General features: G+C 46.1%; 1 protein-coding gene across 3 annotated transcripts in view; it reads right to left on the bottom strand.

Annotated features, from left to right (window-relative positions):
* Positions 1 to 24,778, bottom strand: part of Ttl (tubulin tyrosine ligase) — a 34,338-nt gene that overhangs the window by 4,888 nt on the left and 4,672 nt on the right. The window contains exons 2-6 of one of the 3 annotated variants that reach the window (XM_048810382.1): positions 22,409 to 22,692; positions 19,068 to 19,300; positions 10,968 to 11,103; positions 9,792 to 10,061; positions 2,464 to 2,607 (exon numbers count right to left, since the gene is read on the bottom strand). In XM_048810382.1, the coding sequence (XP_048666339.1) occupies positions 2,464 to 2,607; positions 9,792 to 10,061; positions 10,968 to 11,103; positions 19,068 to 19,300; positions 22,409 to 22,422 (797 nt within the window). In that variant the 5' untranslated portion in view covers positions 22,423 to 22,692. The remainder of the gene's footprint in view (positions 1 to 2,463; positions 2,608 to 9,791; positions 10,062 to 10,967; positions 11,104 to 19,067; positions 19,301 to 22,408; positions 22,693 to 24,778) is intronic. The other 2 variants (XM_015499764.2, XM_048810381.1) reach the window with 2 other exon arrangements.

The raw sequence follows: 24,778 nt of genomic DNA, 5'->3' as shown, positions 1-24,778 counted from the left end.
GCCCTTCCTGAGCAGGAAAAATTACCAAGCAAGGTGCTGGCCGCCTTGGGATAACAGGGCATCCATCCTTAACTCCTCATGGGGTAAAAGAAGCACACTAGCCTTCCAGTACCGCTGCTGGGGCCCTGCTCAAGGGTTTTTACCCTATAGGGGGGCACCACTTTGATGGGAACTGCTTCATTAATATACAAATAAGCTTCAAGAATAAACTAAAACAGAATCACTCCCCCTCCACACAGCAGGGTCCCCTTCTTTCTTTTCTACACATTATACTTGTAAGTCTGACTGCATTCTTCATCCTGTTCCCTGACCCACCACCAAGATGCAATGGCACCCTTGACTTCAGTACACACCATGGCACTCAGAGGCCCCATCTGGACACTCTCAAAGCTCTCCATAGAGAGCCCACTCCACTGCCCCCATCTCCGCTGATGTGTAAGGATGGGCCAAACATAAGTAAATCTCCCACCAAAGCCACTAGGTAGTAGAAAGGTGATATTACGATGTCTCTACTGCAATTACTAACTCGTGGAGGAGCAGTGCTAACCAGGAACATGTGTCTGTTCATGCAACCATCGCTTATAGAGAACTGAGTGCCTGGCAGTGCTGGGCTCCAAAACTGAGTGATAACAAGAACCCAGGCCACCCCCTCATGGTCTATGCCACCTAGAAAGGAACAGAAGCTAGTCAACTTGGTGGCAATTGCCACATGAAGGGAATTACTAAGACTCTGGCTGGAGGATATTGGGATTGTCCAGGGACGGCTCCTTGAGATGCCATTTTGGCAGAGAAGGAGCCGGTCATGGTGAGACTGGTGGTGGCGGAGGGGGCTCTATATAGGGATTGTAGCCAGCACAGAGGCCCCCAAAGCTGGACAGTGGGCAGCCGCCCTCAGGATGGAGGGCGGGGTCTGGTTCTAATCTCAGGTGCAACCCGAGATCTGGTTTCCATGTTTCCACTCTGGCTGCACTGGGGAGGGTGTATTTTATGGCGCAGTGCAGAAGTGCAGACCCAGGGGGCTCTTCGGAACAGCCTCCATGGTGCTGGCAGATGACCTGCCAGAGCGTCAGTACTGGTGGCAGAGGAAGGCAGAGGACAGGGAGGTGGGAGGCAGAGCCCATGGCTCAGGGGGCAAAGATGAGGGTGCCGGCAGGGGAGGAAGGATCTGTGTCCACTTCCCACTTAGACTGTGGGGATAGGGTGGTGGCCTTCCAGCCCCAGAGGCGGGGTAGTCTGTGGAGAGGAGGGCGAAGGGGCTGCCTACGACATCCTCCCAGGATCCGACATCCTCCCAGGAATGAAGAGCTGAGACAATCTGTGTGGGAGGAGCCAGGCAGCAAGATGAGGGAGTAGGAAGGGCAAGAGGAGGGAGGGCAGCGCAGAGCATGGAACAGGGCGACTCTGACAGAAGGACACAGGAGACGCAGGGCCCACTACCGCGGAGGTGGAGAAGGGGAGCGTGAAGACCTTCTGCTCCCACCCCCAGTGGACCTCAGTTCCCACTGGGCCTTCGGCTCAGTCACACCCCTTGACCCTCCTCCTCGCTCTTGTCCTGGTGGTACCTGTACCTGGCCCCTCACCTTGCCCACAGCTCCTCTCCACAGAGGCCTGGGCCAGAGCCTCTGCTCCCTCGCCAGGGTGCGCGACCTAGGGAGCCTGTGTCAGCTGCAGGGAGTGACAGGTAGGTAGAACCACACCTGTCAGTCATCAGGCAACTACAAATGGTTCACGCTGCTCGTTGGAAAATCACCTCCATTTCCCCAACAGGGGACACGGAGCCATGAGAGGGTCCTACTGGCATGAAAGTGGGTCTTCAGAGGCGTCAGGACCGCAGGGGATTCTGTCCCCTTGACCTGCCCCATACCTGGGTCTTTCCACAGAAGGTCCCAACGTGCTTCCCACCTCCACCTTTCACCCCTCCGCACACAGCATAAGTACTGCTGCTGAGAGAAGGAACAGGAGACCCCGGGCAGCTTCCGTCCACCTGAGCACCTCCCAGACCTGCCCGGAGCCCAGCACAGGGCGCTGTCCCCCTGGACGCCGCCTCCCGTCTGCAAGCCGACCCTACGCCCTCTGGGGCCCCAACACTCTCTCCTTGCGTGCCACCTCCCGCTCCATGGCGTCCAGGTGCCTTCTCAGACGACCTCCTGCCTGGGCTACCCCTGAACCTCCCGTCTCCCCTCCTGGCAGGATCCTGCCCATGCCACCTGCCACATGAGGGGGTCTCTCTGCCACTATTAGTTTTGCTGCAAGCTCTCGTGGCATCTGCCACCCACCTGGCAACCACATGAGGAAATGGGCAAGCAAATGGCACAGCTAAGCCCCCCATCAGCCAGCTCCTCCCCAAGACCCCTGTCTGCGTGGCACACCCTGGGGCAGCAGCAAAGGGTCAGTATGAACCTTCAGTCAAACTATCCCAAGTGCACGTCCACCCCGCCCTCCCCAGCACACCATCAGGCTTACTGAGCACAAGCGGGGGCGCCGTTGACCTCGATGAGCCAGACCTTCAGCTCCTCGTCCACCATGAAGTCGAAGCCAAAGAGCTGGAAGCTCTGGTAGGGCAGGTGTTTGGTGCTGATGGCTGGCTCCACGCTCAGGAGGCAGCTCCTGCAGGGAGAGGAGGGGAGCTAGCTGAGCGGCGGGTGGGTGCGTGGAGGAGTGACTGTCAGCTGCATATGAACATCAGCTTCAACCGAACCCTCCCTTCAACATTGACCCAAGAGGTCACCCAGAGCAGGCTACTCGAATCTGCACCCATGTTCTCCAGGCAAAGGCTGCTGTCCCAGGCCTGGTAGGCAGCTCAGCACAAGGCACTGATGCCTCTGTGACCGCAGATGCCACCAACTGGGGGCTGCTGCCACATGTATCCTGTACTTCCGCCTGTAAAATATGAATCTCCTTTGTTGGAGAGCGACATTTGCAGAAAGAAGGCTGGCCTCATTCATTTCTTTTGCTAGCTCTGGTTCTACAGCCCAATTATTGCTAATTAAAGGATTTCAGAGCTGTCCACATTAACACTAAATGCTGAGATACAACACTGAGTTACTATCAGCATCAACTACTATTTGAAAATACTAATGGATTTCAGAGACTCAGAAAGAAGTTGAAAGTGAATCTCAGGAACATGAGTCTGCAGTCAGGCTAAAATGTGGGACAAGTTCTTTTACATTTTTTGTTGTCATTGCTGTGGTATCAGGGACTGAACCCCAGGGCACTCGACCACTGGGTTCCATGCCCAGCCCTTTTTATCTTTCATTTTGAGGCAGGATCTTGCTCAGTTGCCCAGGTTGGCCTTGAACTTGCAATCCTCCTGCCTCAGCCTCCTGAGTCGCTGGGATCACAGGTGTGTGCTACTACACCTGGTATGTTCTTAACCTTTCTAAGCCAAATGTTGATTTCCTTACCTATGACATAAGGAAAATACCACCTACACCTACTGTTGAGAGTTCACTGAGATAATGCTCTAAGGAACCTGGCCCAACTCTGGTACCTACAATCCACTTAATAAACGTTACTCTTAAGAACAGCACATTTCACTAACTCACCCATAGTAACAATAACACATTTATTATTTCTAGATGACACCATCCTCTAGTACACACATCCCAGGAACCTTCAGCTGTTCTGTTTTATGAAGATCTTCCTGACTTTTCCCTCCGCTGGATGTGGCAAAATGTTTACCCTAGTAAATAAAATGTGTTCTGGTGACTCTGGTATCACCAGAGACAACCGTCCTTCCATCAGCTGTAGGTTTAGAAGGAAGATGTGCAGGGAAGGGGCTTCCACGTGACCAGCTCTAAGATACACCCTCCTCACATGACTTCAAGAGGAACTGAGGCCTTGAAGGTAGGCCAGGTCTTATCCCCAGCCTTCCTCCAATAGCCACCCCCAATATTGATCTTACATTTCTTTCTCACCCAAAGAGAAAACTGTTTCTACAGATGTTTAAACCTTTGAAATCCATTTTGGGAAGGTTAGCCATCCACCTTTTTTTTTTCCTTTTCCTGGTACCAGGGATTGAGCCAGAGGGGCTTAACCACTGAGCCACATCCCAGCCGTTTTTATGTTTTATTTTGAGACAGGGTCTTGCTAAATTGCTCAGGGCCTCGCTAAGCTGCTGAGGCTGCCTTGGAACTTGTGAACCTCTTGCCTCAGCTCCAGAGTCACTGGTATCACAGGCATGTGCCACCACGCCCTAGCCATGAGTTTTTAACCCAGGCTGGCAAATCGCACATCACACTTTAAAACATAATGGCCCGGGCATGATGGGGCACACTCACTGTCCCAGCTCTTCGGGAGGCCCAGGCTGGAGGATCAGTTAACCTGGGAGTTTTGAGACCAGCCTGGGCAACACAGTGAGACCCTGCTTCAAAACACATCTTATCTCTGCTCTAGGAGAGACTATCCAAAGATATTTTAATTAAAATAGCTTTTAAAATGTTATAATTAAGAAAAGTTTAATAGATGAGAGAGACCAACAATTGAGAAGCATAAAAAGTAAAAACAGCATTACACTCTCCAAGGAAAGGAAAAACGGAGCCAGAGCCAAACCAAAGCGAAGCCTTGGGCTTCATCTGCCGGGAGCTCCAGATGGATGGTTGGTGAATCGCAGTTTTTCATCCTCATACTCTGCATCTTTTTTTGGCTGGAGTGGGCAGGCAGGGGAGGGTGACTAAGGAGAGAACCTGAGAGTGGTGCGGGGGATGCTCCGCAGCCTGCAGGTTGGGGACAGCCAGGGAGAGCATGTGCGGGGGACGGGGGTGGGGGGGTGGGAATGCTGTTCAGAGCACCTGGGGGCAGCACTCCCTGAAAAGCAGGAGCAGCCAGGAAGGGCCGTTGTGCTTCCACACACCCCCTGACTAAACAGGAATCCTTCCCCCTACACAGCTTATTTATCTGGTATCAGAAATTTACTCATCTATAATCCCTGAAAAAAAAAAAATGGGACTCCAAGCCCTGAATTCCTCTGCAGTACTCTGTAAGAAGACATCAAGGGAAGTCTCGGGCACTGCGACAGGGCAGCAGTGACAAGGCAGATGAACAGACTAAAACATAAGGGAGACCCAGGAACAGACCCTCTGGCAACTGGCCCTGACTGGTAACTCAGGGTCTGCACAGGGCAATGGCGGGGGCAAATGGTCTTGGCTCCCTAAGATATCCTTGTGGAAAAGCAAGAAGCCTGACATAGAACAATCCCAGGCAGATTGTAGGTCTAAAATATAAGAAGTCAAACCCAGAAGCCTGTCAGTTATAGAAGAATAAACTCTAGGATATTCACATGGTGGAATATTACACAGCAGTGAAGAAGGACCAACTACTGCTCTGTGCAGCTGTGTGGGCCACACCACACCACAGGCTACATATAGTCTCTGTTGCATAACAGAGTCAAACACCAATGAGCTCACACAGAGACCATGTAGCACTCTACTCACATAAGGTTTAAGAACAAGCAAAAAGGAACCTATGGTGACAAAAGTCAGAAGAGTGGCTATCTTTGGCAGAGAATACATTTTTTAAGGGGGTTCAGAGGTGCTGTAAATGATTTAGATCTTAATTTGCATTATGGTTCAGAAAGTGTGTGCATAATTAAAAACTTACGAAATAGCACACTTCATTCATGTTAAACTTCGTTTAAAAAAATCCTTGATTGGATTTAGTAAACTGTAATAAATTAGTACTAAAAAATTATTTCGAGGCATATTAAGAAATAGACCAAGAGAAAAAAAGATAGATACAGACCTAGACATCAGGGGCAGGCAGATGTTTTTTTTTTTAACAAAGGACCCAACAGTAAATATCTTAGGTTTTGCAGGCGTAAGCCTTTCTGTTTCCTTTTTCTTCCTCTCTTTCTTTTACAATCCTTAAAGTTTTTATTTATTTATGTGGCACTTGGGATAAAAGCCAGAGCTGCTCTACCACTGTGCTGTACCCACAACCCTTTTTATTTTTTATTTTGAGGCAGAGTCTTGCTAAGTTGCCAGGTTGGCCTGGAACTTGCCATCCTCCTGCCTCATGTAGCTGGGATTATAGGTGTACACCATCCTGCCCGACTACACCATTTAAAAAATAATTCAAAAAACACTCTTAGCTCCTAGACCTTAAGAAAACAGGCATTTAGCCAGGTCCAGCCCCCAGGGCACAGGCACTAGCCAGGGGTAGTCCAGATTTTGTAGTTATCAGACAAGGATGTTAAAGAATTGCCAATGACAAATTCAAGAAAATAAGAGAGAAGTGGGAGCATCTCATGAGAACTGTAGCTTGAAAGAAAAGAAGCAAATACAAACCTGAGAACTAAGCCCAATATCGAGAGGCGTGAACTCAACAGGTAAGACTAACAGCAGATTCCGAAAGCTTTTAACTCTTTAAAATGTCTTTACAGGCTTTGATAGCAAACAAAGATTGGGAGAAAAGCAGGAGTGGGACCGTCAGGAGAGAGAGTGGCACAGGAAAGCCACAGGAGTGAGACGCCAAAGCAGGAGCAGGAACAGGAAAACCACACACAGGTCTCAGCAAAATCCGTAAAAATCAGCAAAGAGGAAACACAAAAGCAGAAAGATGGCGACAGGAGCAGCACTGTGCTTCCTGCTGGCTTCTCAGAGGAAGGATCAAAACCAGGTGACAATGACATGCCATCTTCAAACTGGTAGAATAAGTTAACTGCCAACTGGACATGGATTTCCAGAGAAAAATGTCCTCAAACAACAGACGAAAGGCAGCAAAATCATAACAACTGAGATAATCCATCACAAGCAGACCTTACTTTCTAAGTGCTAAAACAACCAGGCACAATGGCACACGCCTGTAATCCTAGCAACTCAGGAGGCTGAGGCATGAGGTGAAAGAACGATCAAGGCTTGCCGTCGGAAAAAATGTCCATTTATTGAGGAACAGCTCTGCATATTTATAGAGCCGGGGGTGGCTTGATAGTTGGCATGGGATGCTTTTTTATTGGTGAGTAAGGATCAGGTGAGCAGCAGGGCTAGTCTGATTGGTGGGTAAGGATCAGGTGAGCAGCAGGGCTAGTCTGATTGGGGGTAAGGATCAGGTGAGCAGCAGGGCTAGTCTGATTGGTGGGTAAGGATCGGGTGAGCCAGCAGGGCTCATCATTGAATGGCAGGATCATGTGAGCCACCAGGGCTCACCATTGGACGGCTCTTCTTGGGGGATGGGGAAGTTAGTCTTTGGAGCCGGGGAGACTCCCAACATGAGGACCACAAGTTCAAGGCCAGCCCCAGCAACTTAGCCAGACCCTGCCTCAAAAATAGACAGGGTGGGGGTGTGGCTCAGTGGTAAAGCACCTCTGGGTTCAAGCCCAGCACCTAAAAAAAATTCATATGTATGTATGTGTGTGATACTGATGAACACCCAGTGCTCCTCCCAGTGTCTTTGCCCCTGCCTCCCCGCCAGAGGAAACTGCGGCCCTCATTGACTTTGCTCTGCATTCCTGGTTTTTCCTCCTGCTTCTGCCAGACCCGCACAGTCATCTACATAATGCAGGAGGGCTGCCTGCTCAGTGCATGCTCTTCAGCTCGTTCAAAAGGGATCAGTCTGTGTGCATCTTGCACCCAGCTTGTACTTCTGGCTTCACATTATGTTTGTGTAAATCTCATAAAAATATCCTTCAGGAATAAGCTGAAATAAACACATTCTCAGATGATGGGAAACTAGGATTTATCACCAGCAAAACTGCTTCAAAAGTCTGAAGGAAAATTATGTCAGAGAAGAATTCAGAACTGAAGGAAGAGCAAAAGAAATGGGAAGAGTCTGAGGAAAGAGAAAAGAATATTTCCTCCTCTTATCTGGATTTATATATAGTTTCACTTATATAAAAATTCAACCTGAAAATCTAACACGTCTGGAAATACATATATAACTGTTGATAGCAAATAACATGCACAGTAGATTTCAGTAAAGCAGATGTAAAAAACGTGAAAATCACAATAGAGGGCAGAGTTACTAAACTGGAAGTTTATTTGAAGTGGTGAATTACTGATTCTAGAAAGGCTGTGAAATATTAGGTATGTAGTTAATCCTTAGATCAGCCACTAAACAAGACAAAACAAAACAAAAAACCAAAGAGAGATAGCCAGCCAGGCAAGGTGACACACGCCTGAGATCCCAGTGGCTCGGGAGGCTGAGGCAGAAGGATCACAAGTTCAAAGGCGGCCTCAGCAACTCAGCAAGACCCTGTCTCTAAATAAAAAATAAAGAGGGGAATGTGGCTCAGTGGTTAAGCATCCCTGGGTTCAACTCCTGGTACAGAAGAGGGAGACAGACAGCCAAACACTCAGCAGAAAAATTAAAATGAAATTTTAAAATAACATACAAATAATTCAAAAGAAAGCAGGAAAAGGAGAGGTTAAAAAAAGACAAGACAAACAGACAATAGGTGATAAGATGGCAGATGTGCTCCCAACCAAATCAATAATTACATTGTTTAAAAGGTATCAACTAATTAAAAGAGTATCATATTAGAGTAAGATTAAAAAAAAAAAAAAAGCAGCCAGGTGCAGTGGCGCACGCCTGTATTCCCAGTGTCTTGGGAGGCTGAGGCAGCAGGATGGCGAGTTCAAAGCCAGCCTCGGCAACAGCGAGGCACTAAGCAACTTAGTGAGACTCTGTCTCAAAATAAAATACAACATAGAGCTGGGGATGGGGCTCAGTGGCCAAGTGCCCCTGAGTTCAATCCTTGGTACCAAAAAAAAAAAAAAAAAGATTAAAAACTCAACCATATATAGAAAATAAAAGAGTGGGACGAAACACACCACGGACACATGAATCAGAAGAAAGCAGGAGGCCGTGATCCAAATCAGAATAAACAAGGACCCCCGGAGACACAGACAGTTACACACTGACAAATGGCCAGTTCAAAGAGGGTCAGTCCTAAACACAGGTGCACCTAACAACAGATCCCAAGACAGATGAAAAAACCCAGAACAGTTGAAAGAAGGTACCGGCCAACCCAGGACCTCGCCCAGGACGCCAACACTCCTGCTTGCGACGAGGATCGGGACAGGCAGGGCAGTCAGCAAGGAGCGGGGACTCAGGCGACATCCTCAGCCTCCACCCGACAGGCGGGCGCTGGGGAACTCACCCAGGGACAGCACCACGCGCCTCTCAGTGCACTGTGACCGGCCACACTCTGGGCCACAGAACCAATCTCAACAAAATTTTAAAAAATGAAACCATATTTCAGGTATGTCCCTGTGACCATAATGGAATTACTAGGAAATCCTCAAATATTGGGATATTAAGACAAAATTTTTTAAGTCCCACGTGAGTCAAGGATGAAGTCACAGGGGAAATTTAAAAATATTTCAGTACAAATAATAGAACAAGAACACAACATCGGTAGGATGCAGCTAATGCAGAAGCTGGAAGAAAACCGTAGGCACCAAATGGTGGTGGTTGTTTTTTTGAAAAGAAATCTCTCCATTCAATGATCTAAACATTCACCTTAAGAAACAAAATAAGAGGAAATTAATTCCCCCTGAGAAGCCAAAATGAAAAAGCATAGATCAAAGAAATAGAGAAAAATCCATAAAGTCAAAAGCTATTTTCTTGAAAAGTTTAACCCTCTAGCCAATCCCTCCAAGTAGAGAGGAAATATAAATGATCAATATCTGGAGTGAAAAAAGGGACATCGTTACAGGTCCTACAGGTATTAAAATGAAAATTATCATCACCAATGATTTTTGCCCATAAATTAGACAACCTAAGTGGAACGATTCCTTCAGCGGCATGAACACTCAAGGCTGCTGGGAAAAAACTGAGAAGGCGTGGGGCATTACCTTACGATATGTTTGATCTGTTGTAAGATACTGCTCTCCAAGGTGATGTTCAGAGCACTCGTCAGGTACTGGTTGAACTCCTCGAAGAACATCTCGTTCCCTTCCTCGTACTTGCCGTAATTCTTGGAGTACTCCTTCTGAATGCAGTGGTTGGTCAAGTGGCAGGTCTTGTCTTGGAAGTCGTCAACGTGATACGGCTCGGACGCAGTTCGGAGCACACCCTCCCGGTAGAGGTAGATGTTATACTCGTGGTCCACCAAGACCCAGCTTCTGCAATCAACACAAGCACTGTTACCCAGGTTCCGCTCAGCCTCTCACGCTGTAGGTGCGCGCAGCATTTGGAGCAACACCGTAGGCATCGGCTCTCTCTCTATGGTGTGTGAAGTGGGCAAATGGGAGCAAGGTGAGTTCTGGGGTTATACAAGGCAAACTGTGAGTTAGCCACAATGGTGGGTCATCACCATAAATGATGCCGTGGAGACTTGAGTCCATTAAAAAGACAGCATTTTGCAAAGATTGGATGGATTTTGAGGATACCCTATAAAGCCTCGCTTTACCCCTTCAGTGTTTGCAGAGGACCAGGGCTCCTCAGGAAGCTGACCCAACTCAGGCTGATGTCTGAGAAGCAGCAAGTCATTGTGAAGGCCTCAGGGAGACAAGAGCTGAGGGCAAGGTCAAGGGCAAGCTGGGGAGAGGCCGTTTGGCTCTAGAAAGCACCACATCAATTCTTCCTGCATGACAGGCCCTTGCTCAGAAACTGAGAATCCAGAAACCTGAGGCAGGTATGCGCATGACATTCGTAAAAAGCATGACACCAATAATGAAGTGGGGATCAACGGCTTGGCAGGGTCACAGTGCACTGTGTCTGGATTGTGGGTCCCACGTACCTCTCTCAGCTTCCTCCACCAGGAGGCCCCGTGCACTTATACTCCTCTCTGCACCCACAAGCCCCTTCCTAACAGAGAATGTATTCAAAAAAAATAAAACCCATCACCTTAGTGACGTTTCCTAGAAAGAAGAAATACTAAAGTAGAAAATTCAGTAGCGCTCGGTTCCCTTCTTGTGCACTCAACAAAATACCTCCTCATGTTGCATGTCCCACCTCCCACCAGACCCTGGACCCCCTCCCCTTCCCTCCAGGTGGAGGAAAACAAGATGTGGACCCCAAAGCATTACCGAATGTCGAACTTGCGGTGACCCGGCTCGAGAAGCAGAGGGTGCTCAAGGTACTTCTGGATCACGTGCACTTGGCCCTGGTTGTCTATGAAATCCAGAAGTTCGGAAGCCTCGGAGGAGATGAGGATGCCTTCACCTGGCAGAGAAGAAGACACACTCCAGCACAGCTCAGGCCAAGGGCAAGGGGCTCCCTGGAGCCAGAGACAGACTCCACAGAAGGAGGCTCTCGCTGGCCTGCTCACGGGGCCCCTCCCTCCCTTCCCTCCTGCAGGCCCCTCCCTCTCCCCCGTCCCCATGAGAGCACCTGGCGTTACTCAACTGACTCTTGGGCCACATAGGTTCTCATCACCATCCTGCAGGTTCCAATGTAACATTTTAGTTTTACAGACACCCACTCTAGGTCAGTGGCCACCATAAAGACTGTAGCGCATATGACCAATAAATTCACTTCTAACACTACCTTACAGAAATATCAGAAAGGTAGAGGCATAAACGCAAATGTGTAGGGATGTTCTTGTGGCATAGCAATAAAAAAATGGATACGCTTAAATTGTTCCTACACATCAAACAAGTGATATAATATGTCCTTTTGAACAGTTTAATTCAGATGTAACATATCATAATATTCACCCATTATTTTTCTTTTTTTGGTACAGGGGATTGAACCCAAGGGCACTTAACCACTGAGCCACATCTACAGCCCTCTTTATTTTTTAATTAGAGACAGGGTCTCACTCAATTGCTTAGGGTCTCATTAAGTTGCTGAGGCTAGTTTTGAACTCTCAATCTTCTTGCTTCAGCCTCCCGAGCTGCTGGGATTACAAGCATGTGCCACTGCGCCCGGCAGCTGTTTAACTTTATGAGGGAGTACAAGACTCTTCCAAAATGGCTGGACCACTCACATTCCCACCAGCAGTGTCTGAGGGTGCCAATGTCTTCAGCTTCTCACCAACGCTGGTTATCACCCGTCTTCTTGATTAGAGCCCTCCTGGAGTATGTGTGTATGTGCCTATGAAGTGGTATCTTATGAGGTTTCAATTTGCATTTCCCTAGCAACTAGTCATGCTGAACGTGTTCCTATATGTTTATTAACTAATTTGTACATTGTCTTTGGAGAAATGTATATAATTCTTTATTTTTCAGTTGGGTTAATTGTCTTTGTATCATTGAGTTATAAGAGGTACATGTGTGTAGGTGTATGTGTGTGTGTGTGCTCTAGACACAGGTCCATTATCAGACATGATTTGTAAATATCTTCAATTCTCAACAATGCCATTGCAGCACAGATCCCTTGTGCTGTCTTCGTAAGGCCACACCTTCTTCCCTCCCCCAACCCATCCCCATCCTGGTAACCACCAATCCGTTCTCCATTTCTATAATTTTGTCATTTCAAAATGTCATACTAGCCAGGAGCAGTGGTGCACGCCTGTAATCCCAGAGACTCGGGAAGGTAAGGACTCGGGAAGGTAAGGTCTCGGGTTTGAGGCCAGCCTCAGCAACTTAGTGATACCTTTTCTCAAAATAAAAAACAAAAAGGGCTGGAGGTGTGGCTCAGTGGTAGAGCATCCCAGGTTCAGTCCCTAGTTCAGCTAAAACAAAATGGTATACAAATAGAGTCATCCAGTATGTGCTCCTGCAGGACCAGCTTTCTCCACTTGGCATCATTCCCCGGTTCCGTCGCTGCCGGGCAGACTTCTGTGGTATCAACTGTCCTGTTGTTTAATCATTCACCTGTTGAAGGACATCTGCATCATTTCTAGTTTGAGCTTCAAACAAAGCTGCGATGAAGAATCGCACACAGGCTGTCGTGGGAACCTGAGTTTGAACCTCTCCAGGACATGGGCCGGGAGTGTGCCATTACTGGGTGGCATGGTAGTTGCAGGTTCAGGCTTGTTTTGTTTTGGATTTTCTTTTTTTTTTTTTTGCTGTTGTTGTTGTTGTTGCTATGTTACCCAGGCTGGCCTCAAATTGCTGAGCTCAAGTGATCCTCCTTCTACGCTTGCCGAGTGCCAGAGCTCCAGGTGCTCCTCACCGTGCCCAGATCTAATGCTTACTGTATAAGAAACTGCCAAGCTTTTTGGCTCTTTTTATCCACCCAGAGGGGCTGTGCCACTTCACATTCCAACTAGCAAGGTTGAGTGCTCCAACTGTCCCAGAGACTGGCCACCATTCGCTATAATTAACACTTATTTTAGCCACTTCAATAGGAATAAGGTGACATTTTCCTAATAGTTAATCATCTGGAGAAATCTTTTCCTTTGCTTATCTTCTGCCTGCATAGCCTCTTCAGTGAAAAGTATCCCCACGTTCTCCTGCTCATCTTCTCATCAGATGGGGTGTCTGCAGTTGGCTGCTGGTTTTGAAAGTCATTTACATTTTCCAGACCTGGGTGCCCTGTCATGTAAAGGAGTTACAAATCCTTTCTTCCATCTGTTCCTTGTCTTTTTGTCCTTTTAAAGATGTATTTTACAGAGCAAAAGTGATATTTTGATGAGTTTCAATTATTTAATTTTTGTTTTTATGGACTGTACCTATGGCAACAAGTTGAAGAACTTTTTCCACACTATGGTGGTGCGCCTGTCATCCCAGTGGCTCAGGAGGCTGAGGCAGGAGGATCATGAGTTCAAGGTCAGCCTCACCAACTTAGTGAGGCCCTATGCAACTCAGAGAGACCCTGTCTCTAAATAAAATATAAAAAAGGGCTAGAGATGTAGCTTAGTGGTTGAGGGCCTCTGGATTCAATCTCCAGTCCCCTCCCCCCACCCCAACCACCCCCAAAAAAGAATTATTTGCCAAGTGCTACCTGCTATTCTCCATCCAAAATATTTAACATTTAATTCCATGATCCATTTTGAGTTATTTTTATATTAATTAAGTTAGTCAAGCGGTGAGGTTTGTCGAGGTGAGTTTGGGTTGATTATTTTTGCCTATGGATATCCACCTTATCTGGCTGCATTTGTTGAAAAGCTTCTCCTTCTATTGAATGGCTTTGGGATCTTTGTCAAAACTCGGGTGGGCATATGTGCTTGGCTTACTCCTGAGCTTTCTGTCCTGCTCCACTGATTGCATTTCTATTCCTTCGCCAACGCCGTAGGACACTGAGCACCCACCCCCCAGCACTGAGCACCCCAGGGTACTGAGCATCACAGCAGCACAACTTGACATTGGTCACAGTGATGACTTCTAGTCATTCTTCTTTTACAAGATTGTTGATGCTATCCTAGGGCCTGTGTGCTTCCTTATGAATCTTAGCAGCTTTATGCCCATTTTGCTGATGTCCCAGTGGAGTGACAGTAACCCTGCAGACATCTTTACTATGTGGAGTTCTGAGATCCATGAACAGTCCATCTGCTCATTTTTTTTCCATAAATATTTATTGAGTGCTTTCCACACAATAGGGAGTGCTCGAGACTTTGTACAACTGTGGAACACATGCATGCACACACCACCACCACTATCAACAACAGTCTATTCATCTTAATCTGGCATCTGTGGGAAAAATTCAAAGATATTTTTCAGATATTTCAACACAGAAAATGGTAACTGCTGACATCTTACTATGTAAATCTATTCCTAACATATCAAATTTTCCAGGAATAAGAATTTTTGCTTATCAAAATTTCCTGTGCATGCAAAGTAGTCCATCGAATAAGGCACCACATCTCTAGTAATCTTAATGTCGGCATAAGACCTAGAATTTCTATTGGCTTCATGGTTTTGGCAGTGGGGATACCTGTAGAGGATTGGCTGGTATTCTGCCGCAGTCCGGCTGCAGCAAAATAACGGGGGGGGGGGGGGTGACGAGCAACTTGTGTAGATTGATACAGCAGGAGTAGGAGCCCAGGAGAGGGAGCCGTTTATTGTAGGACAGCAGAGGTATTTATACATTCCACACAGCTTACCTTAATTAACATAAACTCGATACAGTAGTCAACCAATAAGAAATCTCCACACTTAATGGCTCGATGGCATTACTTCACAAACCACTCCCTCTGGCATTTTGCCAGGCGTCATCCTGACTTGTTTACAGACTCTAACAGTATTCTAGTCAACTCAACTGCCCTGTAAGCATCTTCAGGACTACAGCGAGCCTTCCTCAACTCAGTTGCAGGATCCAAGCCTTCAAGATAGTGGCCCAAGCTTTTTGCCTTCTCTGAAATTTAAAAGGATTGACTGATGTATAACTATAGTACAACGAGTCCTCTTTAAGTGAACTGGAAATACGCATACTTTCCGTCTGCTCATTTTTTTAGGTGCTGTTTGGCATCTTCCATAATTTCTAATTTTTTTTTTTAGCATTCAGAACCTATAGATGTTTTGTCAAATTGAGACCCAAGCACCTCATTTTCTCTGAGGTAACTGTAAATGATACAGTTTTAATTTCGGTTTCCACACAATTGTCTTTTTGTGTGTGTGGATCTCATATATTGTACATTGCTGAGCTCACTCGTGGTCTCTAGGGCCCTCCCACCAGTCCTTGGATTTATAGCTCATCTCCATGTGGATCTGATACCTTCAGTACACACGAATGCCATTTGTTCATTAATTCTGTGACCCATCTTTCCTCAGAGCACCCCATTCTTGACTGCCCATTTCTGTCACTAGTCCCCCCATTTGGTTGGGCTCTTGGAAACTGCAAAGCAACGTGGAAAGTGCCCTTCTTCTCTTTTCCAACCGTGACTTTGTCTCACCTCTCTTAGGAACCACACACGGACTTGCTGGTTCCAGTTTCGTTCCAGCTACCAGTTCTCAAGTTCAGGCTTCACGCTCCGTCCTCTGACCTGCCAGCAAACCTCCTCCAGAGTGAGCACCCCAATGCGCTTCCCTGACCGTCCTGCAGATGCCCTGCAGCACAGGATAGCCCCCTTCCCTCCCATCTGCTCCAACCTTGTTTTCCTTGTGCAATTTCCTTATGGAAACTATTTCTTATTGAAAACTAATATACTTAACGCTGGCAGATTAGAAAAAAAATAGTGGGGGAAAGGGAAGGAGTTCAGTAGATACATTTTTGTAAGTTTTATAACTTTTAACAAAAAAATGGAAAAGCTAACCATATTTTATTCTAATTAATTAATTTTATTTTTTCATATCACCTTCCTGTGCACCTGGACAGAGCCTGGTCAGTCACAGGGAACTCATGGCAGATTCTTTTTCACTTTATGTTATCAGTATTTCCACTGTTCTATGTGAACTTCACACTTATGTTAATAGCTCTAAAACATCCCATTGTGCGAAAGTAAAAAAAAAAAAAACACACACACACACACTTGTTTACAGACTTAGACAATGGGTTTGTTTCTAAAAAATATTTATTTTGGTATTACAGATAACAGAGTAGTAAATGTCTTTGCAGCAGATGAAATATTTCTCTTTTTTTGAATATTTTTTTAGTTATACATGGGCACAATATCTTTATTTTCATGTGGTGCTTAAGATCGAATCCAGGGTCTCACACGTGAGAGGCAAGTGCTCTACCACTGAGCCACAACCCCAGCCCATGAAATATTTCTTGGAGTAGATTTTCAGAATGAGATGACTGGGACTAATTATAGGAAGTCCTTATGGCCCTGAGGGGGTTCCATGCTTTTTCAATGGGCTGTGGATCCTCACCAGCAGAGCAGTTCACTACCAACTTTCAGCAACAGTGTCACTAACACTTTGTTTTTTTTATTTTGCAGCTGTAAAATGGTACATAAAATTTAAATTTATTTAGTAATTTTTGGATACTGGTGTAGCATGTTTCCATGGGTTTGTTACCTGCATTTACTGCATTTCTTTTTTTGGCGGGGGAGGCAGAGGCAGGGGACCAGGGATTGAACTCAGGGGCACTCGATCACTGAGCCCCATCCCCAGCCCTATTTTGTATTTTATTTAGAGACAGGGTCTCACTGAGCTGCTGAGGCTAAAATTTTGAATTTGTGATCTTCCTGCCCCAGCCTCCAGAGCCACAGGGATTATAGGCATGTGCTACCTGTGCCTGGCCTTCTCATTTCTTATATCATTTACTCATTCCTGTCCTTATTCACTATATGTGGAAAAGTTCTAAAGGGACTTTTTTTGTGGGGGGATCTTTGAGAAGCTTCATAGTCATGGTCCCTGCCCCCCTGACCCATTCCTATTTCAACTTCTGGAAATAGATGCCTCACTAACCTTCTTGTTGACTAGACTTTGGGTCCTTGAGGGCAAAAAACCACATGTGCCTCGTCCACCTCCTTATTCCTGCACGTCCAAGCACTCTCGTACTCGGTGCAGATCCTGAACCTTTGCTGGATGCCAGCTCCTGTCCTGGCACGGAGCAGACAGTGCCAGGCACAGACGAGACACCGTCTGAGGTGGGCTTTAATAGTCTCTCTGGCTGGGAAGTTCCATGTAAACGTTGGAGAATGGCCAGGAACAGGAGGACAGGGAGCAGAACTCCCGGAGAGATGTGAAGGTGACCTTGGATCAGAGGGCGGCTGGATGTGAAGCAGCTTGATGCTGGACACAGTTTCAAGGCTGAGCCATGATACCAAGCACGTGGTGGGTATTAAGAAGAACAGACACCATCTGTTCATCCTGTGATTCCTAAACAAAGCTAACACACACCACTCACCTCCTCAACTCACAGCAAAAGTCCTCTGACGGACGTTTTATCCCCTCTTTACCTCTCCCTGCTGCATGGTGTCCCTCTGTCTGGTCTTAGAGAAGGTCCAGGGACCGTCAGAGGTCCTCCCAGTGGCCATCCTAACTCCAAGTTCAAATCCACAGGAGGAATCTGGAATACCATGGATGACCATTTCCCCTTCCAAGTGCCCCCTTTACTGGGGACAGTACTCAAGAAGAGAGTGCAAAGGGGTCAGAGAAGTGGGGGAGGTACCCACGGAGGCAAAAGCCCAATTCTCCCCCATTCACGAGACTCCAGGTGATGCCCGCCTGCCTCATGGTGGGTGGAAAGGAAGGGGAGGTCGGCTGGACCAGGAACAGGAATGAGTACCAAGGGCCAGATGGTCTTCCAAAGAATAGGAAGTTCAAAATGGAATGGCTTTTAAAAGAGTATATGACAGTACTTACAGAGAGGCCACTGATGTGCCTGCTGCCTTGGAAGCTGCCTCTACTTTAAGCCTGAGTTGAAATCACAAACCTCAGCCCTCCTAGGCAGTCATTCAACACACATTACGGAGTGATGCAAGGAGGGACGAAGACCAACAAGAGCTGTGGGTACGGCGTTTGTACTATGCTGGGGGAGACGGGCAGGTCATGTAATATAGAGCTGGATGGGGAGACAGGAAGTGATGGGCTAGAGGCTATTTAGACGGAAGAGGCTTCTCTGGCAAGGCAACAGAGCTGAGCTCAGAATCCAAATAATCCACGTCAGCACATCCAGGCCCCGAGACAAATTTAGAGCATCTGAGGGACATGAGGCCGTCTTTGTGGCTACAACACAGTGAGCAAAGCCCAGAATAGAAGGAGGTGAGATCAGAGATAGGGGGACATGTGCAGTGGCGTGGGCGGCCATCAGGGACCTGGAATTACTGTGATTGCATTAGGAAGCCAGCTGGTAAGTCAGGAAGTGACCTGATCAGATTTACGTTTGTGAAACATCCCTCTGTCTGGGGGAACCGGCTGCGGATGGACACTGTGATTAGAGACTGGGAGGATGGCGGCTTTGAGTTAGGGCGGGAGCAGTGGACACGGCAAGAAGAAGCCTAATTCAGAGTCCAAACTGAAGGTTGCACTAGCAGGACTTAACACTTTAGGTTTAGATATCAAGGGTGAAGCTGACTCTGGGGCTCCCAAGAGCCCCAGAGTGAACAGTGGACAAACACCAAGAAGACGGGACAAAAGAGGGGCAGGCCGGGAGGGCGGAGCTGGGCAGGACGCAAGGAGTTCTGTATCAGACAAGCACTTAGAGATGGAGAGGGTGACACGGCATCAGGAGCTTCAAGGGAAGTCCTGGAGCAGAGAGAGGATTTAGAAGGCACTACCACACAAACAGGCATTTAAAACAAGACGCGGTCCATGGGCCCCGAGTTCAGATCTGACTAGGCATCCACCTGAGTGCGTCATTAGAATCTCAAGTGCCAGCACAGAGGAACAGAGGGGACGGCCAGGCCAACTCACCTTTGGCGCCTGCTGATGACTTTGCAATCCACACGTTGCCCTCCCCGTCCTCTTTCTTTCTGTTATAGGAAGCCAGGAAGAACTCTCTCTCATCCGTCCTGGAGTTATTGACGGGTGGCTGGATTCCATTCTGTGCTGGAGCAACTGGGGTCTTGAGATTAGTTGGGTAAATCACATAGGACTCGGGGAACCAGGTGCAGGACTCAGCCAGTTCTGGGCTTGTCTTGATCAGCCTAGCAGAGGACAGAGGGTCAGGCTCCTTTCTTAGTGCCCGCTGTCACCCTGTTCAGAAACGACACTGCGTTCCCTTCAGGGGTTTCCAAGGAGTCAAGCCATGGCCTGGTCTCCTCCTTACCCCTCCGGTTCCTCTCGACCTCCCTGGACAGACCTCTACCATGCTGCACCTATTACATGCAATAGTAAAGGAGTGCCCAGTGCATCCACAGGACCTCCTGCCGGCCAGGTGCAGTGCCACACACCTGTAAGCCCAGGTACTCGGAAGGCTAAGGCAGGAGGAGAAAAAGTCCAAATCCAGCGTGGACAACTAGTCAAACACAAAATAAAAAGGGCTGAGTTTATAGCTCAGCCTCAGAGGACCTGCCTAGTCCTGGGTTCAATCCCAAATATGGGGGAGGAGGCTTACTGCCCAGAACTTGAGCAGTAAAGGGATTTCTAAGGACACCCAACTTGACCTAACTCTGAATAAAACACCTTTTCAACAAACAGGTTGGGACTGAGCCAGACCAACACCAAAAAATGAAGTGGGGGACAGAAGAAAAGTCAAACAACTAGTAAAATTACTATCTTGGCCTCGGTCTCTACTTGGGACTCTGAATAGCTAAAGACTATTTTTAAGTCCTTTATTTCCTGCTTTTAGCTCAGCCTCACTTCAGTGACAGAATAAAGAAGGAATCCTTCTAATGGGGCACAGGACAGGGGACACAATGAAATATGCCCCTCAGTCCCAAAATAACACACCACCACAGAAGATAAAGGCCCGCCCTGGGCCAGGCCCTTAACAGACACAGGGTCTTACCAAGAGCTTCCCACTGCCAGCTTCCCAGGTCAGAGGCACCAGGATCCACTTCACAAAAGAGGAACTGGGTCACAGAGGAGTCCCCTCCCGAGAGCAGCAAGTAGCCAGCACCAGGTAGGACACAAGCCTAAATTGCCCAGCCTTCCCCTAGCCCAGGAACCAGGGCTCAGAGGCCTCCCTAAATTGCTCTTCCTTCTGTCTACAACAACCTCCTGTTCAGCCTATATTATGATTCACCTACAAAACCCGGCCTGTGAGCAAACAGCAGAAATAATGAAAAGAACAGTTAAATTAACATTAAAAACAAAGTCATTCTAGCCGGGTGCAGTGGTACACCCCTGTAATCCCAGCAGCTCAGGAGGCTGAGGCAGGAGGATCGCAAGTTCAAAGCCAGCCTCAGCAAAAGTGAGGTGCTAAGCAACTCAGTGAGACCCTGTCTCTAAATAAAATACAGAATAGGGCTGGGGATATGGCTCAGTGGCTGAGTGCCCCTGAGTTCAATCCCTGGTACACAATAAATAAATAAATAAATAAATAAATAGACAGACAAAGTAATTTTAAAGTTAAAGGCAACAGAAGTTGTAAGTTACTTGAACCGAAAGGAACAAAAATGATAAAAATAAATACATAAACTCACCGAATACTCAAGTCTGAACCTACACTGTCCTGTAGGGTGGCCACTAGCCACATGCGGCCACTGAGCATTTGAAATGTGAGCGGCGTGACTCAGGAACAGAACTAAAAATTGCATTTAATTTTAATTTAAAAATGGATGCATCATAAAGTATTTTTCCATTAAGCAGCATTTTGCTGAGGTGGCAGGATGACATTTCCCTTGACTACACTGCTGTGTGCATGTTGGGCCCGTGTGTCACTCCTAGTATCACACAAACACACAACACTGCTCTGTTCAGGGACAATGGACCTACTCAGTTGAAGTGACTTTCTTCTGTGCACTGATGAGACGTGACCACGTGCTAATGACACAGACAGCAGGAGCTACTGTGCAAAGGACAATCAGTAACTAAGGGGCAATTATTTTTCTAAATAAAAATTATTATTTGTTTAACTAAAAATAAGTATGGACTAATTTTTAAATTTAAAGCAAAAGCATTCTACTGATGCAAAACTGAGCAGGGACCCCGAAGGCAGAACAATGACCAGGACAGGGAAGACAAAGGACTGGAAGCAGGTGTGACAAATTCACAATGGATGGCGGCTACACCAGGCGACTGCACAGTCAAGTGAAAAGCAGTTTGCTTTGCTAGGGAGACATTTTCAGCAAACAAATAATGAATTTGATGAACATTTTTCTCTCAATAGTCAAAATAGAATATTAGTGGCAAAAGTCATAAAAATGCAACAAAAAAATTTTTTTTCAACAATTAAAAAAAATTTTTTTGTACTAAGGATGGAACCCAGGGGTGCTTACCCACTGAGCCACATCCCCAGCCCTTTTTATACTTTATTTAGAGATGGGGTCTCACTGAGTTGCTTAGGGCCTGCTAAGTTACTGAGGCTGGCTTTGAACTTGTGATCCTCCTGCCGCAGCCTCCCCAGCTGTTAGGATTATAGACATGTGCCACCGTGCCTGGCTTCAATTAAAAAAAAAAAAAAATTAAGAACATATATAAGGTCTCTACTGAGCTATATACATCCCAGTCCCTGAAACTTTTTTTTAGATATTTATTTAATTATATTTTAGGTGTAGATGGACACAACATGAGGCTCTGAGCTTACAACTTCAGTCAAGTATAAAATGGCCTGGATTCTAACACAAAAGGAAAACCACTTTAGACAGAAATATGGTGAAAGAAATTATTTTAAGGCAAAGTTTTAAAAGATATTTTATGAAAGTAAAATATCTTCAGGTCAGCCAGAATTGGCCACAGCTCTTTCTAACAAATAATATCAAAGACTGACTCAAAATTTGAAAAAAAAAAATTAAGCATTTTTCTTAGCTTTAGGTAAGTTGTGATGTGAGATGCTGCTAAATTAATGCTTTGGGCATGCTTACATTAAAGAGAAAAAAAAGAAACCAAACTGATGATGCAAGTATTTTTGAATATTTTACATCTGTCAAAGAGCCACAGAAGGCTGGGGTTGTGGCTCAGTGGTAGAGTGCTCGCCTAGAACACGTGAGGCACCAGGTTCAAACCTCACCACCACATAAAAGTGAAATAAAGAAATTGTGTCCACCTATAACTAAAAAACGAATATTTAAAAAAAAAAAAAAGAGTCAAAGAATTTTACAACTAGATTGCTTTTTTTTTTGGTACTGGGGATTGAACCCAGAGGCACTTACCCACTGAGCCACATACCCTGCTCCTTTTCTCTTTATTTTTTATTTTGAAATAGGGTTTTACTAAGTTGTTGAGGCTGGCCTCAAACTTTCAATCCTCCTGCAGCAAGTCACTAGGATTATAGGCATCCAACTGTTTCCTTTTTCACTTCATGCTACTGTATGATGCAAACATTTGTTTTCTCAGTTTTCTGAAGCAGAACTCTATAAAAAGTATTGTGGATACAGTTGTTGAAATGGTTCAGTATATACTTGCAAATGTTACAATGATTCACCAGTTCATGGAACTGTTGAAAGAAACAGAAGACAAAGAATTTAATGATACCAAGCTCTCTGCCAATACTCTCTGTTTGATGATGTTTGAGATGAAAGAGTTTTACAAAGATTTACTGTACATCTCTGATTCAAATATTCTTGATATAAAAGGAATGCTTGCCAAATCATTATATACAATCAACATGTCATTATTTAGTTCAAAAATCCAAGATTAAAAATGGCAGCATTATTTATATTACCCATATCCATGCTACACAGGAACAAGTTCAATTATAGTTCCAAGGCAGGGAAAAGACCTGGCTTTGATCCCCCTATGCAGGTATTATAATTCATGTTCCAACTTCATAGAACAAGTTAATAATAATGATTTTACATGTTTTTATTACATGACAAGATGCAGGTTTCAATTATAATAGTATTATAAAAACTGGCTTCAAGGCTGGGGTTGTGGCTCAGAGGTAGAGCGCTTGCCTGGCATGTGTGAGGCACGGAGTTCGATCCTCAGCGCCACATAAAAATAAAATGAAGCTATTGTGTTCACCTATAACTAAAAAATAAATATTAAAAAATTATAAAAGAAAACTGGCTTCAAAATCAAAAACAGAAAATTGAAGAAAACTTTGTTGATATTGATAAACTCTTCATTATATTCAATACCCCCTTTAAATCCGGTGTGATAATACTGAGCTGATGCAAGTTGGTGAATTTGCTAGACTGGGATAGACCTAGTTTTGCAAAAGATATGCTTTTTTCCTCAAAGCCAAATCAGTTCTAAATAAGATCAATCCATTTTCTCAAGACATATATGAATATTAAAATGTTTTTTTAGAGCTCAATTCAGTTCCTAAAAACTTCTATGTCCATTGGAACAACTTTAGTATGTATATCTACTTTTTCAATCATAAAATTCTTATGCAACCTCAATGCAGATCAAGGGTCTCCAATGAAAATTTAGTGACTGAGTTAAGTTGTGCAACAAAGATAAAATACACATCAGATTTTAAACACTCAGAATTTTTTTAAAAGTCTCAATGTTTTTTATATTAGTAACATGTCAAAAAGGACAACTTTTTGGATTTGTTTGTTTGATTTACAATGCTGGGAATCAAACCCAGGGCCTCACACATGCTGGGCAAGTGTTCCACCACTGAACTACACCCCCAGCCCAATATTTTGGATTTAGTTAGTTGAATAAAAAGATTACTAATTAATCTGCACCTGTTCTTTGTACTTAACGTGGCTACTGGGAAGTTTAAATGACAGGTGTGGCTGGCCTTCCATTCTGATGGACAGAATGAGAGCAGGCCTGCAGAAAGACCTCTGCATGGCTGCACCCCGCTCAACAGCCCACTGGGGAGCAGTCACAAAGGAAGGCTACTCAGGTCTACAAGGGAGTAATGCTCACCCAGGAAAAGAAAGCTCCCACCTCCCAGCAGAAGGGACGCCCCTCAGGCCTTGGGACTATGGCCTTGATGAATCTGACACTCCCTGCAGGGAGAGCAGCCAGAAGCAGGCCCTCCCCGGTCCAGCACTGAGCCCTATCCAGGCTCTAGGCAGCCCTGAGGGACACTTAGTCATGCTGTTCGTGGGGCCCATTAATACTGATCAGAACATCCTGGCTTAACCCGCACGGCTGTGGCTTTGGTCAAGAAAGCTGACCTCTCTGCGCTGCTAATCTGTCCTATACAATGAGGGAGAGTGCAGTCTGACTCTCTGGGGTCCTGTTAAGTCACAAAAAAACCAGGGAAGACAGACAAAGGGAACCAAGACCTCCTGGAATCACCCCAGCCCTGGCAGGACCCCTGAGGGATGAAGGAAGCTGGTAAGGGGGGCAGTCCCCAGACTGCAAACATCCTGTCACCATGTACAAGGTGCCACCACAGTCATGGCACACACCTCAAGGGTCAGACAGCGGGTATTGTCCACCATTTGTCTCCACGTTGTACGCTGGACACTGGGGTTCACAGCAACAGTGCTCTCCAAGGTCACGATACCGCCTTGGACCAGGTCACGACTCCAGCCCTGTACTCACTGCCTCCTTGCAGCTGCTAAATGTGAAATATGCAGAACGCTACTTTTTTTTTGCGGGGGGTGGGG

The sequence above is a fragment of the Marmota marmota genome, unplaced genomic scaffold (assembly GCF_001458135.2).
Source record: "Marmota marmota marmota unplaced genomic scaffold, marMar, whole genome shotgun sequence".
In the NCBI taxonomy this organism is placed as follows: Eukaryota; Metazoa; Chordata; class Mammalia; order Rodentia; family Sciuridae; genus Marmota; species Marmota marmota.
This window is presented reverse-complemented; position numbering and strand designations above follow the sequence as displayed.